Here is a 20,436-nt window from a genome sequence, read left to right as displayed (position 1 = left end):
AATTTGCTCGGTGGGGGAGCAAATAAATACCATCTGTTCTTCAGATGCTGTACTTCATTTTCTTGTTCTCTTTCGGTGGAGGAGAAATCCTTCACGACTGAGACAATTTTTATTTTTGTACCTTTTCTCCACGTTAAAAAACGACCCTGGTGTCTAACTCTGTCCCGTGGGGAGGCATAGTAAATAGGTACAATAATATCAGAGCGTTTCACTTTACGCTGAACATCCACAGAATGACAACACCAATATATTACATATGAATAAGTCTCCTGTGGAATTTCCACAGGTCTCTCTAGTATAATATAATTTTGTTATTGAGTACCAATGTTTTTTCCCATTCTTATTATAATTGCTGACATTTCTCTGATTAGTAAAAACTACTGTGCCTACTTATCTTCTATTAATGGTTTTACCGCTTCTGCAACTCATGTTAATGCAACCAAAAGAGTAGATAATATTTTCGTCTTGAACGCAACTCTATAACAATCATGGAATTTTTTTTTTTTTCCTTTTGAAACATTAGTGACCTCTTTTAAACATCCTGCATGTCTTACAGATCCAAGACCCTTCTGACATCCCTGTCATGATTTCAGTGGAAAAGTATTTGCATATTGATTGCTTTAAAAGCTTTTAGATTTTAAAACAACAATAAAGTAAATACAATATATATATATATATATATATATATATATATATATATATATATATATATATATATATATATACTTTTTTTTATTTTTAATGATTTTTTATTGTGATTTCTTATAAACCGAAAACAAATTCATTTCTAATTTCTGTTTTGAATGATAATCTTAGCTTGAAGTCAGACTCAAACTTCCAGAAGTTTCTATTTCGTTTCGTTTTTCTTCTTCTTTCATATTCCGAGTTTTTGTTCTCCCTTTCCTACATATAAAACCATAAGAACCTAAAAAAGACATTCACTCTACCCGTCGTCTTTATTCTTCCCAACGGTCTCTCCTCTCTTTTGTGTTTCTATTCTCTTTTTCTTCCATATATGGATGTCACTTATTTTATGTAACTATTGTTATTATGTATTCGGATTCGATTGGATGAATATAGTTAAAATTGTTTTCATGTTTAGGATGTGCGAGGTGCCTTCAATAAGTTTCCAGACTTTTTTTTTTCTTACGGACACTTTTATTGATAGTACGCACACGAAACTCTAGTCCCCTTTGAAGTAATCCCATCTGGCTGCAATGCACTTGTTGTTCCGGTCTAACAACTTCTGGAAGTCCTTTTGTGTTAGCATGTCAATAACCCTCGTCACAGCCTCTTCCATCTCCTCAATTGTCTCCTAATGACAGCCTCTAAGGTTTTCCTTGGGCTTAAGAAATAACCAAAGGTCACAGGGAGCAATGGTTCGGACTATAGGAATGGCGAGGAACTGTCTTGATGCCCATCTTAGTCAAATAGTCTGTGACAAGGATGAAGTTGTGAACTGGTGCATTGTCCTGGTGAAAATGTCACTGACCTGATTTGAAAAGTACTGGCCTCTTCCGACGGAATCTCTTCTTGAACTCCCTTAAAACCTCAATATAGTATTCCTTGTTGACTGTCTGTCCAGTTAAAACCGAGTGCATGTAGATCATGTTAGTGCTGTTAAAAAAGGGATCGGAATCATCATAAGGTTCTGAGTGGATTTGCTCTGTCTGGCCTTCTTGGGTCTGGAAAACTAGCATGCTTCAACTGGGAACTCTGTCTCTTGTCTTCTAGATCATAGCAGTAGATTAAGCTTCTATCGCAGGTCGCCAGAGCATCAAAAACTGCAAGATTTGAATTGATCAACTCGACCATTTCCTTGCTGTCATGACGTCTTTTTTTTCTGATCTTCTCTTGAAGCTTTTGAAGGCACTTTGTGTGTGTGTGTGTGTGTGTGTGTGTGTGTATTCTATAGCTTAATTGCCATATATATATTTTCATAACTTATATATAATTTTCTGTGTTTCACCCCTTCAGGATTCGTCAGGCTAAACTGCATGCAATGTATGTAACTTAGTATTTTTATAGACACGTGGTGTTAAATTTATCTAGCTGATCAATCAGATTCGTTGTTATTCTAGCCCTGGATTAATGTTTTCATTAGCCGATGGCAGAGCTTTTCTTAGACAAAGGTTCGGCTGACTACTATTTCCTCTTCATTTGTTTAATTTTTGTGAATTAATCTCTCTCTTTCTCTCTCTATCTCTCTCTCTCTCTATATATATATATATATATATATATAGAGAGAGAGAGAGATAGAGAATATGAGTGTGGGTGTGATAATCTCTAATCTTTTTTTTTACAAAGGAGTCACGACTTATCAAGTCCCGGAGGCCACTCGAGGATAAGGTTTAATGGGTATACATAGGTAGTGGAAATTTTGTAAATTGGATTACTTAGGGGGATGTTTCATCAAGAGCTTGTTTACATTGGACTTGAAGGCCATCAAATTGTAGTCAGCTAGAAAGCAGGTAAACGGAAGAGAATTCCACAGGCGTGCAGTTCTAAGAAAGAAACCTTGTTCATGGAATTTACATTTAGGTTTAGGCACAGATAAAGAGTGTGGGAAATTATTGATAGTGGTTTTTGCTAGACGAGTGTTTTTCATGAAAGTTTGATGAGAGGGGGACCATTGATTGAAGCTCAGACGAGCGCTTGCCATGAAAACACGATAAAGCAGAGGCAGGCTCGCAACATCTCTTCTGTGGGAAAGAGGTTGCAGGGAAGAGAAAAGGGCATCCCCCACTAAGCTACGAAGTCTATTTTGAATTCTGTCAAGGCAGGATAAACTGCTTCTAGCAGTTCCTTCCTAGATGTGGCAACAGTACTCCATCATTGGCTGTACCTGGCTTTTATATAGGTAGAAAATTGCATCAGGAGTGAGATATCTACTGGAGCGGTAGAAGGATCCTACCATCTTTCCAGCGACCTTGGCAACGAATTTGATTATATATAAGAGGTACTGTGTGTGTGTGTGCGTGCGCGCGTGCAAGTTCATTCCCTATAGATTCCGACACGGCTGGGCCAATTTTTTAAAAGTTTTGCACAAATGTACTTAATGTGTCTGCGATAGATAGGTTTTGTATTGGAATGCCTTTGATCAGTATCGAAAATTGAAAAAAATCTGATTAAAGAAAGTTCGATTTCAATTTTGACTAAAATTTGCACCCTTATACAACCTAACATCACAAGGTTTAGCTTGAGAAGTTTTATCATCGCACAAGCAGAAGAAGGACCTGGTGCATAAAATTATCGGTAGGTTCTTTAATAAGACAGGGGCACATTAGAAATGAACGTTGCTGTTTAGAGCACAATTGAACCATGGTACTTGACTTTTTGTATTTTACACTTTAATTCAAGTTATTATGCAAAAATAATTTTATAAAATCAACAGTAAGTTCTCTACAGTGCAATGTAGAATACAATGCATTGTGGAATAAGTCATTGTGTGGAGGCATATGAAGATTCCTCCCGGTGCACCGTGGTGGATCCCTGACTAGTGCCGGCAATCAATCAATTTGATGGAAAAATGTGCGATTTCACCGATTTTAATGACAATAAATGTATTGGAAGTGTGAAACATTTCATCATTCAATCCCGGGCTACATCGGGTCTCCCTACTAGTATAAAATAAAACAATTATTTTATATAGTTCAGATCGATTCTTATGAGAATAAATTTCTAAGGCAAAATGAAGCTTAATATTCAAATCGTTATTTAAAATTTTAAAAAAAGATACAATTTCTTTCTACCTCTAAATGTGTGTGTGTGTTTGTGTGTGTGAGAACACTTTTCAACCTATATACTCAACGATTTTTCTGTCTACAGATTGAAATTTGGTATATAAGGAAGTCGAACATGTTGAAAACTTTTTAATCGATTTTTATCCGGAAAAAATGCTGCTAAGGGATCAAAATTGAAAAATGGGTACATGGGGGAGGGGGCATCAGATTTTTATCTGTTTGTCAACTGTTTCACGAATGCGCATGCGTGAATGTTTCACATGACAGATTCTTTATGTTTAGAATGAGTAGGTTTGAAAACACTTTTTAAAGATCTATCAAGCTGACCTAATTGTTATCATATTTGACTTCTTGTCTTTAGGCTTGAGTTTCGATCTCAGCTCGGGTATCATTTTTTTTTTTACTTACAAGAAGTGAACTGTTTATGAAAAACCATATACTCGCATGCACTTGTCTCAGTTTCTGTATTAATTAAAACCTATACCATGTTCCCAGTTATCTTTTTGTAGTCCCAACCTGGGTCCACATCAACTAGTGAACGAGGACTCAACGACATTACTCAAGCAAAAAGAAATTCCAATTGATCCATACACCAATTGGGGTTCAAGTTTTGAGACGGCAATAGTCATGCAAATAGCCCAGTCAATTCACATTTAAACGTACTAACGGAAATTTGAAGAAACTACATGCAAAGATTCAGTGGATTTATACATCAACTGTCGAATTAGACAAACGAGGATTTCAAATCTAGAAAAAACTTAGTTGATCTCAAATCAACGATCGTGTTCCGAATTATTTTTCGCGTTTCTCGATCCACATCAGCTATCTATATATCATGTTACAGTGAGTGACATACTTTAACCAGATAACACGCTAAAACGTATGAGATAAATTAACAACAAAAAAATTCACGCATTTTTTAATAAGTTATCAAGTTTGTATCTATCTGGGGACTGAGGATGTAGAGGCTTTTTACTGTTTAATGACTTTCTCCTAGATCGAGACATTTCAAAATGACTTGGTTACTTTTAACGTTTTGATTTAATTCATTTTTTTTTCCTATCCCCCCCCCTCATACCAACACTTTTTAAAATAAACTCATAAACTCTAATTTTGGACAGTATATCAAACTTTCTATAGTAAAATAGTTTAAAAATTTGGGTTGAAATTTTTTGCAAATCCCTTTAAAAAAAACAGGTAGGAGAGCCCAAACAACCCTAAATGGCTATAAAAATAGCTGCGAAATACTAAAAATGGCTATAAAAATAGCTGCGAAATACTAAAAATGGCTATAAAAATAGCTGCGAAATACTAAAAATGGCTATAAAAATAGCTGCGAAATACTAAAAAGTAGCTAATGGTTTTAAAAACGTTAGCTGCAAAACACCAATCCTTCGATTTCTTCATGATTACGGAATATCTGCGTTCTTTCAAGAGCATGGTATTCTGTTTAAAGTACCATTCATTGTGAGTTCAGTATGTTGAAAGGGGGAGGCGGCGGGTTCATAAGATGAATTGTGTTGGTAGGGATGGTAAGGGCCGCAGAGCGCATTCTACGGGGGGGGGGGAGCAATGTTCCTAAGCACGGCACTGAGCATGTATCAACTAGTTTTTGACAATGAAATGGTATGCTTTTTAGTTACTTGTAGAAAGTTGCTTTATGGCTTGCCTGGAGCGATTTCCATAAAAAATATTAATGTCTTTTCTTTGCTAATTAATGCAACTGTTTATTTTTCCCATTTATCTTTCTTTCGTTTTTATCAGGTACGTAAACGCAATGATTGAGCACTATTTTCTAAAGCGAAAAGTCGTTTTGTTTTATCAGGTTTGTTTGATCACAATGACAAAACCTGCTTCCGGTTGAAAGCTGTTGCTGTATTTGACATCAATCAAGCATGTTTCGTTCGTAGTAGAAATCAGGCAGAGATTTGTATCTTTTATTTTGGAACTCTAAGACCCAACAACGAATTCGGATTTGTCATCTGAAATACTTCATTATTCCCTTATCAAGATCATACCATCTGTTGTTCGATAATTATCAATCTATAACAGCGTTCTCTTTTATCATTTTCAGCTTCAACTCTACAATTTACTGTGTCAATATTGGCCGTTGATTTTGGCCCATTCATATGACACTATCTGATCGGTGCAAAAGTTTTTTGAAATTTTCTCACGAAAGACCGAGTGGAACGATAAAATTGTCACCCTAGAAAAGACCTGATTCCATTTCCGTTTGATGAAAACAAGTTGTCTTCTTTTGTTGCAGACCATCTACTAGTTGGCCAGTTGTGTACAGATCCCAAGAGTGCTAGGAGCCTTCTATCATGTCTGAAAGTGACACAATGTTCAATGAGCGAGATCGAGGATGTGCCGCTGTATAACTCATGCTCTCTACTGGTCCAAGGTATGATAACAGGACCATTGCCAGCACCCATAAAATGCATTGCTGGATTGTCACGAATAACACGGACGTACCTAGGATAATGAAAACAAAGTTTCCGGTGATGATCTTTCATGTGGTTTCAAGTGAGGGCTACATCATGCCACCTCACATCTTCGAGGTAAACTTGAAATTCAACACCAAAGTATACCTGGATGTGCTGAAGAATGCAGTGATCGCCTGATGCAATCAGGTGGCCGCTGGAAGACCCCAGAGTGTGGCAACAAGACTCAGCACCGGCCCACAAGTCCAAAGAGACCCAGGATGTGTTTCAGAAGGAGTGCTACGACTTTGTACGCTTCTCTCACTAGCCCCCCCCCCCTCCCTCCCCCGACCTGAACCTGCTGGACTACTTTGTTTGGTCATACGGCGAGACCATCATGAACATGACCTCCCACAACACCAAAACGAGCTTGATCGCTGCCATATGCCGAATATCCGCCGAGCTCCCGCTGGTGCTTGTGGTAAAGGCATGCTCGCAGTTGCGAACCTGTATCGAGGCGGTGATTGAGACTAAAGGTGGTTACATTGAATAGATAATCAAGTTACCTGAACTGATTTGTTTTTTTGTTTTTTTTTTCAATATAATTTTTAAAATAAAGCTGTAGTGTTGTTTTTTTCTTTAGGGGCGACAAATGTATCGTTCCACCCTGTACTATGGGAAATACAAAAAACTGAACTTTTCAAAATGCAAACACAAAATTTACCAAAAATGGAAGCAAAATCAAGGAACTCTGGAGATGAGGAAGAAACTTTGACTCTCTCATTATGACACACTTTTTTTCTTTTCTTTTTTTTTTTTTTTTTTGCATTACTAATTTCTTAGAAATAACAGCAAATGTAAAGATGTGTTTATTCAAAAAAAGATTTCGGTATGTTTAACAGCAATATTCATGTATCAAGCTCATGCTAAAGTTTTACCAATTTATAGAAAGGACATTTTAAACTATTATTTATTTTATGCATATTGTTATTGGATAAACATATCTCGATTATGAATTCATAACTTTTTTCTTTCACATTATTAAAGTATCATTCATATTTTTTTTATATTCTTACGCATGTTGACTCTGAAAGAACATTCTTTAGAGAATAGAAAGGAAATCATTATTAATCATAATAATGCTTGTCTCATGATAATACTTTCACCTAACGGCACACACGTGAATTTAATATGGACTTATTTTGAAAAGGAGGTTTTAACCTACTACTGACAAAAGATTTTGGTAAGTATGTTTAATAGCAATATTCATATATCAAGTTCATGTTAAGGGCCATTTTAAACTGTTATAATTTATTAATGCATATTATTATTTTTTATTTTATTTTTTTTTTACACAGAATTCACCACTTATCAAGGCCCGAAGGCCACTCGAGGTTAAGGGTTAATGGGTATACATTAGTCAACGTGATTATAGCGTAGTAAACATAAGTAGTGAGAATTTTGTAAATTGGATTATATGGGGGGGGGCGGTTCATCAAGAACTTGTTTACGTTGGACTTGAAGACAATCAGATTGTAGTCAGCTGGAAAGCAGGCAATCGGAAGAGAGTTCCACAGGCGTGCAGTTCTAAAAAAGAAGCTTTGTTCATGGAATCTACATTTAGGTTTAGGCAGAGATAAAGAGTGGGGGGAACTTTTGATAGTGGTTTTGGCTAGTGTTTCTCGTGAAAGTTTGGCGTTTATTAGATAAGCATATCTCTATAATTAATTTATAACTTTTTCCTTTTCACATTATTAAAGCATCATTCAATTTTTTTTTTTTTTTTTTTTGCAATATTTGCAACCATGTTGATCTGAAAACGACCTTCTTTAGTCAACAGAAGGAAATAATCTTCCATCATGATAATGCTCGTCCTCAGACAACACTTCTGACGTAAGATCTACTAAGAGAATTGGGTTGGGAAATCTTGCTCCATCCTCCATATTCTCCTAACCTTGCTTCCTTATCTTATCACTTCTTTAAAGGATCACAAAACCACTTATATTGCCTTAGGTCAACGTCACAAGAAAAGATTGAATCTTGGTTAGATTTCATGTCAAAACCTAAAAAAACCCGGCGTTGTTCCGGAATAAGAACAAAAATCGAAATATTGAATTTCAATGAAAACTAATGGTATCTCCTTAATTGTCATGTCGAAATTAGCAAAATATCCGAAAATCATGAAAAATTATAAAGTAGAAAATTAAATATATGATGAAAATAGTTTTTGAAGAAGTTATATTGCTGAAATAATTCTTTATTTATTTTTTTTATTACATTTTCACCCCAAACAAGGCACATTACCACTTTGGTGTAGGGGGCTACTATCAGGGGCAGCAACTACTGGGGCACTATGTAAGGATTTGGGCAGCAAGATGTCGTTTCATGTTGCACTTGAACTTCTGCACGTCAGTACAGTTGGGGAAGCAGGGACCTGGAATGGAATTCCAGAGTCTAGCGGTTCTGGGGAAGAAACTACTGGAGTAGAAAGATCTTTTACATCTAGGGATCTCTACAGTGTGGTGGTGGGATTTGGCAGCCTGTCTGGTTTGTCGAGGGTGCTCACATCGTGGGGGCACAAGTGCTTGCAGTTCGTCAGAGCATTCACCATTAAAATACTTGTAGAACAGGCAGAGGGATGCAACGTTTCGTCGATGGGACAGAGGCTGAAGCTTAGATGCCAGTTCAGGGCCTATCAGATTTGCAACTCTCTTTTGAACCTTGTCAAGGAGCGAGAGACTAGTAGCAGATGCACCAGCCCAAATATGACAGCAATACTCCATACATGGGCGAATGGTGGCCTTATAGAGGTACAAGATACTTTCGGGTGTTAGTAGTAATAAACAGATTCCAAACTATGCATGTGTACATTTTGAAAATAATAAATGCGGATCAATGGATTGTCAAATCGTGAAAATCCATAATTTAAATATATATATAGGATAACGTGTGTGTTATTTATTTTGTGTGTCATGCTTACGTCCGAGTAACTGTCATTTAATTGTTATATACTTCCATTTCTTGTAATAAATTGAATTCTTCACAAGTTTCGGTTTCGATTATAGCTGATGGCACTCAAATTATATATACATATATTTTTTCATAAGTTTTGGTTTCGGTTTCGATTCAAGTTGATGCACCCAAGCCATATAGATATATTTTTTATATTTTTGAAATCACGACTTTATAATCTATAAAAATTGGCAGAAAGTTGACTCTATAATAATGTATACGAAATCTGCAAGAATTAAAATATCATATTTAAGCGTAATTTACGACCTGCCTCGCCGGGCATCCCTGCTAGCTTAGATAAATGCCTTTGAAGTTTTAACAAAAGAGCTACGATGATATCAGAGCGTCTCCATTCATGATCAACATCTACAGAATGCAAACATCAATATATTACATATGAATGAGTCCCCCCTGAAATTTCCACAGGCCCCACTAGTTTATATAATAATATGTTGCTAATTGCGATGTGACAATTAAGTAGCTAATATTGATTTCTATTGGTAATCGAATTTTGCAATTTTTCGATTTTTGTTCTTATTCTGAGCATGCATTCAGCACTCGGCACTTAGCATAGAAATCGATGTTTTTTTTTTATTTTATGATTAAACATATCTTTTTAAAGATTCTGAAAGTTACGTTGATACAACTAATACTGTTAAAATACTTGAAACGTTGCTTGTCCTGGTTGGTATAACATTATTTATATTAAAATAACTTTTCAGAAAATCAACAGTAGGTTTTTTACAGTGTAATGGAGATTACAATGTATTGTGTACTAAGTGCAGGGAGCCATCTGAAATTTTCTCCTGGTGCACTACGGTGAGTTTCAACTAGAGCACGCAATCAATCGATTTATATACTCAGAACTTTATTTTTACGACCAGTAAACACTACTAAACAGACAGACCCAAGAAAAAAGCTGATGCCAAAATGTGTTTCGTGTTAAAAATCAAGTTTACCAATTCATTAAAAAACTAAGTTCTTTTTCCCACGTTTTAGCCACATTTTGTCAATGCTGATGGACCGGGCAAAAGCCAGAATTTCTTTTTTTCTTCTTTTATTTTGTGTTTTCTTTTGGCTCAAATAAAATAAATTTACATCGTCTTTTTATTTTATTATGATGTATCGATTTTAATTTTACTGTTAATAAGTTGTTGTTTTTTTCTTTAGTACTAGCAACGTAAAGTTAAGTTCAACATTTTTTAAGGAATCGTTTTTGGAATTGGAAATGAGGCTCAAATTTGTCCGATACTGGTTATGATATCCTCCAAAATTCTGATTCTTCTGATTCTCGATTCCGATTACTCGTCTCAATACTACTCTTTACATCAAATGGCTTCATGTCTTGTCGTGATTTCTATAAGAAAGAAATCTGTAAAATGTAGAAATTATTTTTTTACTGCTATCTTAACCAATACCATGCATATTTGAATATTATTATTCTTGTGTCAATTTTTTATTTTTTTATTTCTAATTGTAAACAATTATTTATTGTAAATAATTATTTATTGTAAATAATTATTTATTGTAAATAATTATATATTCAGAATAAAAATGTATTTTTTTCATGTTTGGTTTTCACACATTGCCAGATCGGTCGAAATGATAGATCTAATGTTTCTGAATTTTTGAGATGAGGATTGACTGTTCATATCGTTTGGATTCTTCTGAACTATTATTTTCATCTTGAGTTATTTTTCACAACGTTTCGGACGATGTAACCTCTGACCTTCTTCAAGCATATCTTGTCAATCATTCTTTTAGAGGTCGGCGGGTCAATCCTCAGCATGATCGACATTCAAAATACGATTGTGAATTATTTAGGACTTCTAATCAGTTATGGCTGACACAACGAAAGTATGTTATGTTAGGTGGATTAAATAAAGGGTTTTGTTCCGCGAGTTGGGCAGAAAGATTCTCGAGTTTGGCAGAAAGATTCTCGAGTTTGACAGAAAGATTCTCGAGTTTGGCAGAAAGATTCTCGAGTTTGGCAGAAAGATTCTCGAGTTTGGCAGAAAGATTCTCGAGTTTGGCAGAAAGATTCTCGAGTTTGGCAGAAAGATTCTCGAGTTTGACAGAAAGATTCTCGAGTTTGGCAGAAAGATTCTCGAGTTTGACAGAAAGATTCTCGAGTTTGACAATATACACCTGAAGAAGGTTACATCGATCGAAACGTGAAAATAACACTCAAGATAATAGATCTAGTGTTGCTTCAGAATATCATACATTATTTTTAACATATGCATCACCATGTATCAAGGCCCAGAGGCCACTCAAGCATAAGGGTTAAAGAGTGTACAGTAGTGAATTGGGCGATATAGTCATGTTTCTTAAAGACTATTGTATTGCTCAGTTATCTTGTGTCCGCTGCAAGAGTTACATTGCACCATTCTTTATGATGCCAACTATGATCATAAAATCATATTACTCCATCAGACATTGAGACATTTAAAGCACAAATATATGCTGTTAAGCATTGTTGAACAAAGTTTTTTTTTTTTTTTTTTTTTTTTTTACGAAATTCTGCTGAAATATATATATATATATATATATATATATATATATATATATATATATATATAGATATATTCCCAATATGATGTAGATGCGAGATTTTTTTTAGTTTATTTTTACTTCGTTTATTGTTCTTTCAACATCGTCTTTTGATATTCTGCACTCCGCAACTTGTCTTCTCCGTGCGCATCATATGCGATATGACTGTCAAGTATCGAAGCGTTCTTTTCTTTCTTTTTCTTTCTTCTTTTTTTTTTCTTTTTTAAATCTCTGATTTTTCAAAGAATTGATGTACCATTCCCAATGATGGTGTCTGGAATTTTAGAGAAAGAAAAAGAAAAAAAACACAAAACAAGAAAAAGATCGTCATAAAAAAAAAAAAAAACTCTGAATGAGATTTATATAGTTTTATGATTTATGAAATGTTCTGACAATTTAATTAAAACATTTTTTTTTTGTAATATCCATACTTTTTTTAATTTTTTTTTTTACATATCTTATGCTTACAGAACTTTGAAATATATCACTGTGAGAAAAATCTTTTAAGAACTTTGGTCTCTTGTACGAAAAGCTATCTACCTCTATTTATATATCAAAGATAATTTGTGTGTGTGTGAGAGAGAGAGAGTTCCCTGTGGACTCCAAAACAGCTAGTCTGATTTTTTTATGCAATTTCACACAAATGTACTTCATATGTCTGGGAATGTTCTTAGATAGGCTTTGTATCAGATGACTCCGATAAGCATAAAAAATCGATAATCAAAAAATGCTCATTAAAGAAGGAACAGTTGACTAAAGTTAACGCTTTTATACAGCCTAACATCACAAGTAGATTTGAGAAATTTAATCACCGCACAAGCAGAACGACCAGCATATAAAATCAACAGTAGGTTCTTTGATAGAACAGAGATTTTTGTTTAGAGCACAATTGAACTATGATACTCTACTTTTGCATTTTAAACTTTAAATAATTCAAACAAATAAACAAATAAATTTATAAAATAAACTGCAGATTCTTTACAGTGCCATGTAGACTGCAATGTATAATAGACTAAGTCACTGTGGAGATGTTTGTGAGCTTCCTCCTGGTGCACTGCTGTGGATCCCCGACTAAAGTAGGCAATCAATCGGTTTAATCGACAAAGAGGTGATTTCACCAATGTTGATGACAATAAAAATATTGGAAGTGTAAAATATTTGTTGATCCTAATTCAATCCCGAGCAACTTCGGGTCTCCCTGCTAGTATATATATAAAAGTTACCTTGTCTGTATGCAGAACGGTCTCTGATAGAATACTTTATACTCTATCAATTTTTGGTCTAGAGACTTGAAACTTGATATATAGAGGATTCGGACCTGTGGAATGATTTCAATTTGGTTTTTTAACCGGTAAAAATAGCTGCTAAGGGGTTAAAATTGAAAAACTGGCAGGCATAAGTCTACTAAACGTATATCCTATACACATGCACAAATATACATTTATACGTTTAACTATATTAATTTATCAAGTTTTGATATGCATATGGACTTTGTTCAGATGGTAATAAATAATGCTGGAGAGCTACATGTTTTGGTTTCGATTTTAGCTGATGGCACCGAAGTTATATTTAAAAAAAAATTACTTTGGAAATATCTACTATATATTGGGTACAATATAATAATCAATACAGTATTGGCTCTATAATAATGAATACAAAATGTGCATGAATAAAAATATCATATTGGAGCATATTTTACGACCGGGCAACGCCAAGCAGCTTGCTAGTATTTTATAATTAAAATAAGTTTTGGTGCTTATGCACTATTGTTACCGCGTTGTTTTTTTAAAAAATAGTATTTTCAAGTTTTACGCTATCTTTTATGCTAAATTGTTAAGTGAAAGTAGGGAATGGTTAGAAAACACCCTCCCCCATGTTAAGAATGGCTTTCTAAACAATAACTTTATTGTTTCAGCACGGTAACGACAGTGCATAAGCACCAAAGTTTTATATAAATCTGCACTTACCTATCAGTCATGTTTCAGTTTATAAATAGCATTCAAACCGAGAGAGCCTTTTTAGATTCTACCCATCACTATATGTGCAACTGTTTGTATTATCTGTTACACTTGATTCACTGGATAAATGCTTTTTCATGGGTCCGGTTGAAAAAAAAAAAAAAGAATTTCAACAACTACCTAGTGAGTATACCCGGTGAACTAAGTGCAAAGGAGATGATAGCAATTGTATTTAAAGGGACGGTTAGCATCCTAAAAAAAGATGTCTTGTTTAGAATATCTGAGATAGCGGATGAATGCTCGGCATCCGATAGGCTGCCCGATTCTCAGCAAAACAACATAAGAAAATTGAAAGAAAAAAAAAAAAGATAGTTTGTATTACCTAGACAATACTAGACACAATCAAGTTGACACACCAGTTTTCATTAGATCACTGAAGTTAAGCAACATTGAGCCCGTTCAGTACAAAAATGGGTGACCATTTAGAAATTTAGAGGCGTGGTTCGGGATTGTGCAACCCTTGCCTCACAATTACACGCACAGCTACCTTTTACAGGGATGGCCATTGTTTTTTTTTTTTTTTTTTTTTTTTTTGAGTCTGAACGGAGACTTCCAAACTAGACATCATCTTTGAGTGTCTTCAACCTTTCTTTACAGGTGAGGGTTTTTTTGTCAGGGCAACCTATAAATTTGATTATTTAATTTATTTGCCTGGCAAGCAGTCCTGTGGTATTGTGTTCCCCAAACATGAAGTTCTGTTTAGTTTTAGGCACACTGAGGAAGAAAGCATTTCATTGATCAGAATGTCTGATTACCAACATGCTGCGTTTGTTGCATGTAAGTGTGCAACAAGTTGGTTCTATATATGAAAATCGAATAGACTACAGTTGCATAAATGCACGTATTATCGTTCGCAGATACCAAGAAACAATTTATAATATTTCTTACAGAAAAATAAAAAACACCAAAAAGGAAATTATCTGAGCAAAAAAGAGCTTTGAGACGGACCATTTAACTTGTCTAGAATCTGCAGTTGACTTATACACAGGTAATACCTAAAATATACGGCATAATCCCATTGACACACCGGTTCCCATCAGATCACCGAAGTTAAGCAACGTTGAGCCTGATCATTACTAAAATGGGTGACCAATTTGGGAATTCCAGGTGCTGTATATAGGAGGACGTCGACACCTCCCTGCAAAAGTTGCAAAACCCTAACGTCATCTTCCCTAACGGGGATATGCATGTGACTGGGGACCACTTGTGAATTTCATACTTCCATGAAACTTCCTCCTTGGGAGGAAGCCGGTTAGACCTGAATAGGGTTGGTGCTGGCTGCACACACAATGCCTAAAATGACACAATTTTTGGTCTTAAAATGCACATCGACTTATACACAAGTATATTACAATAGAAAAATGCCAGCATGAAAAGTAATATGGTTAAGCTTAAACATAGAAAATAAAAGGACAAGATATTCTAGTAAAAAATATTATAAACTTATAACTTAAAATACTAGCATTTCAGCCCAGCGTTGCCCGGGTGTTTGGAGGTGTATGTTGAGCAAAAAAAAAAAAAAGTGGAAGTAGGAAGGCAGGCTCGAACCCGTACCGCAAAGGAGGAAAAGAACAGAAAAAAACTGACGTCTTTGCTGCTACGACTACCGCCAAACTGGAAGGTTGTAATTAAGGCTAGACAATCGAAAAGAGGGGACCCCCCCCTTGTAGAAAAGTGCCCAGTTAAAGGTGAAGATATTGTTTTAGCCAATCTTTCGATATTTATCGTCTGAAAGGTCGAACTTCAAAAAAACAAACAAAAGCGGTCAATCTTTTAAACTTTGGCCCCTATTATGACCCCTCAACATTTATTGTTTGCAGCTCAAATAAAATTATTAAGTTAGATCCATGTCCAATGAACCTATATCTAAAATTTCAAGTGTTTAGACCCAAAATTGGCGAAGGGGTTTGGTAGAGTTCTCAAAGGTCAAATCGTTGAACTTTGACCCCTTAACAATCCAATTTCTGGTCGAAAACCGATCACAAAGATTTTTCCAAATCTCTACCTTGTATATCAAATTTCGAGTCTGTAAACTGTAAATTTACAGTTATTGCGTAGGAAAATGTACACATACAGACACATTCTCTTTTCTGAATTAAACAAAAATATATACGTATACATATATATATATATATATGGAAACAATTTTGTGTTTACTGTAAACTTTTTACGCAAATATTATGCAAGTATAAATCATGTAGAATATCTGAATGAATATAATTACACGTAATAGTTAACTAAAGATGATCATCCCATAAGAAAACCGAAAAAACTAATAGGGAATTAATTAAAATGAATGTTTAACAGAATATGCAAATTAGCTAGATCTTTTGCTAGTAAATGCAATTCCACAAGCCATATATAACAAAATTGTATTTTCTTTTTAAATAAATAGAAAATAGGGTTTTTAATATGAATATCAGTACACACAAAAGAAAAATGAATTTGTAGGAGTATAGAAGATAGATTGCAGCATTAAGAATTGATTATATGATGTTAAATTGAAATTTAAAAAAAAATTCTTAGTTATCAATTTATTCTATTTTTTTACTAGAATATCTTGTCCTTTTCCATGTTTAAGCGTAGCCATATTATTTTTCATGCTCAAATTTTTCTATTGTAATCCATGCTTTTTCCAGGCTTCCAGAAAATTCACTTGTTTTTTGTTTAATTTCAGTCTTATTTTTTTGCCCCATAAACATAACCTACACACATGTAAAACAATGTACGGCATTCGTCTGATTTCATTCTCTGCTTGACTAGTTACTTCTCTTTTTGCGAAAGTGGTGAGTTAGTTGCAACACTAATAGCTGAAGCGACGTGGTTGCGATGGAAACCAGTCATAAACACATTTTTACGATTTTGACTGTTTCACTTGTTACTTCTCTTTTTGCGAGAGCAGTGAATTGGTAGCAACAAGAGTCGCTGAAGTAACATGCTTGTTATGGAAACTAGTCATAAAAAACGTTTTTTTTTATGAACACCAGTAAATTCATCATAACTTTTGTTTTTACTGAACGAAGATTGAAATTCTTTTCACAATATAGCTGACAAAGTTATCTATAAACTGTAATAATTTGAAATTTGGTTGAAAAATGAGTGAGCAGTGAAGCTTTCAGTTCTAAATGACTAAAACTGCAACTTAATTATATATTCAAACACGGTAGTGTTTAAATAATACAGTATCTTTTATATATTTATTTTTTTACATATTTATTTTTTTTTATATATTTATTTTTTTTTACATATTTATTTTATTTTACATATTTATTTTTTAACATATTTATTTTTTAACATATTTATTTTTTAACATATTTATTTTTTGACATATTTATTTTTTGACATATTTATTTTTTGACATATTTATTTTTTGACATATTTATTTTTTAACATATTTATTTTTTAACATATTTATTTTTTAACATATTTATTTTTTTTAACATATTCTTTTGTTACATATTTTTTGTTACATATTTATTTTTTTTACATATCTATCTTTTTACATTTTTATATTTTACATTTTTATATTTTTTACATTTTTGTTTTACTTTGACTTTAAAATTGATTCCAAAATGTATTTTCCACTCAATTAATTTTTGTTCAATATTCACATCTTTTCTGTTGTAGTATTACCCCTATTTAGATGCACAATGGACTCTTCCAATCCGTATATAATAGTTTGACTGTAATCCAGTTCAGGAAATCACCTAGCCGAGCTACTAACTGACATGGTACAAACTGGTCCAGGATCCATCATCAGCAATCCGTCCAACAGAGAATGGGCCATTTTGGTGGCCGTTATCGGTCCTGGGCAGTCCTATGAGGTTCATTCTCCTAAGCCTTGCTTCCCTTCTTTGGGAAGGAGTTAATTTATCACTGTTTGAGGTGCTCTGATTGAAAAATGCTAATGGGGCTACCCAGGCATGTTTTAAGAGGCCACAATTATGAGGTGCTGGCTTATTCACTCCCATCTTCTGGCCTTGTGCTATATGTTTCTGTGATGAAAAGGGAATAAATACTGAATCAAATAGAAGTTTCACTGGCAACATCTTTTTTTTGTTAAGACATAACGATAAGGAAAAAATAAGGTCAAAACAAGATTAAGCTACACTATATATATATATATATATATATATATAGTGAATAAATCCAAGATGGCGTAATGGAAACATATTAAAAGGTATTTACAGCTTCTCTTCCAATTTTCGGATTTTAATCATGTCAAAACGCACTTCGTTTCCTTTTGACGGATTGATTGTTGCTATTTCTTCTGATGAGTTAAGGGCGTAATAGATTCACTGATTGATATAATAATAAAGTGATTGATTTTGCACTACGAAACAGATACAGTCAAGAATTGTAAATGTCACCTGAATTAATGGAATAAATTATAAGATGGTCAACATCATGAATTTTGCAATATAGTTTTTTGTCATTTATTCTCTATATTGCTCTGTAATTACATTGAGCTTCTTAAATAAGGATTGATATATATTATAAGAAAATATATTTCTACTGAAATATATATATATTCAAGCACATCTGATTGAACACGACAGTTATTCTTTTTTCCGATATTTCTGGATATCTTTTCGATTCTCCGAGCGGTCGTTTTTATTTCAATCAGCATGTTATATAGAATAGCGCCCAAAAATTGTGGCTGAATTATATTCTACTGAAGTGCTTTCTATCGCTGCATCTGATTATCATCGGGAGCGGTTGTTGTTGTCATTTTCTTTTTCTTTTCCTAAATACACTAAGGCTCAAAGTATTTGTATATATTATTATAGAGTTAATGTTCCATCGATTTTTATATTTTATAAAGTTGCGATTTCAAATATATATATATATCCATATGACTTGGGTGCATTAACTTGAATCGAAACCGAAAGTAAAACTTATGAAAATATATATATATATATCAGTGTCATCAGCTATAATCGAAACCAAAACTTATGAAGAATTCTTGATAAAATTATTTATAAAAAATAGATTATTGGAGTGCCATTAGTTATAATCGAAACCAAAACTTATGAGGAATTTTTAGTAAAATTATAAAAAAATAGACGACTTAAGTGCCATTAATTATAATCGAAACCAAAACTTATGAAAAATTCTTGGTAAAATTGTCTATGACAAGAAATGGAAGTACATAACAATTAAACGACCCGGATGTAAGCATGACACAGAAAATAACACACACGCTATCATATTAATATATATATATATATATATATATATATATATATATATATATATATATATATATATTATGTGACGATATGTCCACTGTCTTCTTCCTTAAATCAGGAATTTGGTTTTAAAATCTAAGAATACTAGCAGGGTAGGTGGAGGGGGGGTTTATGATATTTTAATTTGTCCAGATTTCGCATATATTATTATAGAGTCGCATTTAGGTGCCATCAGCTAGAATCGAAACTGAAACTGTAGCATTCAAAGCTGGTGACGTTATCGCTGTTCCAACGTGACACGCATACAAACCGATTTCAAGAATAGAAAGGTTTTGAAATAACATTTTCATTTGTATAGGCGCTAAAACTACTCAATAAAAAATATTTCGAATTTGTCTTATTTATGTATTGTACCACTTTGATGACATAACGATTTACTTGTTTTATGCTCTTTCTAATGAATCGTTTAAAGAATGTTTGTAAAAAAAAAAAAAAAAAAAAAAATCATCTCTAAAATTAGCATTTCTTTATTTAAAAGTGGATTTCTTTTATTTCTTTTAACAGAATCCGTACCTCAAAAAGACGAACATGAGAAAGAGAAACCAGGAGACAAGGAAGAGCCGCTAAAACCGCTACAGCTGAACCCCAACAAGCATTGGGACAATCCACAGGGCCCGACATGGCCCCATCTAAAAATTGTGACCCATCCGGGCATGGGCGATCTTCTCTTTCGTGCCCGGACTAAGCTTCCTAAATATCAGCAACAGAGCATCAACCAGGTAGCCGAAGCTAACTACCAGCAAAAAAGTCTACGCCTAAAGGACCGCTTAAAAACTGTCGAGTTGGCAGGTGTGGAGGATGAGACTCCGCTTCATCCGGCGGTAGATGTCCATCTCAAAGACCTCAACCATCCTGCTTATGCTGTCGATGTCAATGCTGCCATACATAACCAGCATCCAGGAGATCCTAAATCAGAGTCGCCGAAACGGCCGCCTCTTCAATATGATGTCACATCCAAACATCCAAGTGCTGCAAAGCAGGAACAGTCAGAACTTAATTCAAAATACGTCCCTATGTATGACATTTACTTCATCGGTAAGTATATATGAAAATATTAACTTTCTACTTTTACTTTATATGTAACTAGCATAAGTACCTGTCGTTGACTGGGTTCAAAAACAGCCTACAGAAAATAGACTGATTTATGAAAGTATGATACGTTATGAAAAGGAAGGGTTGTAAAGAGATAGCTTCGAATTTGGGGGTATCAAAACCAAAGCAAAATATGATGAAAGTAAAAATAAAATAGATAAACCCCATAATTTATTATACCACACCTGTTAACACTGAAACATTTATCACAATAGTCTGTGGATCTATATAAAAAAAACCTTGTTAAAGTTTGTGACATATTTCCATTCTATGGAGGTCAGGCGCGAACGAACACCCCATAATTTTATTATACCATATGTCTTCAAACTGAAACATAATTATC

At 34.0% G+C, this 20,436-nt stretch overlaps 1 protein-coding gene and 1 pseudogene across 2 annotated transcripts in view; both read left to right on the top strand.

Annotated features, from left to right (window-relative positions):
- Positions 1-20,225, top strand: part of LOC145285899 (uncharacterized) — a 422,865-nt gene extending 402,640 nt beyond the window's left edge. For both annotated transcript variants that reach the window (XM_080134365.1, XM_080134366.1), the window contains exon 3: positions 19,506-20,225. In XM_080134365.1, the coding sequence (XP_079990491.1) occupies positions 19,506-20,050 (545 nt within the window). In that variant the 3' untranslated portion in view covers positions 20,051-20,225. The remainder of the gene's footprint in view (positions 1-19,505) is intronic.
- Positions 14,750-14,868, top strand: LOC145286588 (5S ribosomal RNA; annotated as a pseudogene).
- Positions 20,226-20,436: the final 211 nt, after the last annotated feature.

The sequence above is a fragment of the Euprymna scolopes genome, chromosome 10 (assembly GCF_053919585.1).
Source record: "Euprymna scolopes isolate OS-2025 chromosome 10, ASM5391958v1, whole genome shotgun sequence".
Lineage (NCBI taxonomy): Eukaryota > Metazoa > Mollusca > Cephalopoda > Sepiida > Sepiolidae > Euprymna > Euprymna scolopes.
The sequence above is the reverse complement of the archived record's forward strand: the minus strand, read 5'-3'. Positions and strand labels throughout refer to the sequence as shown.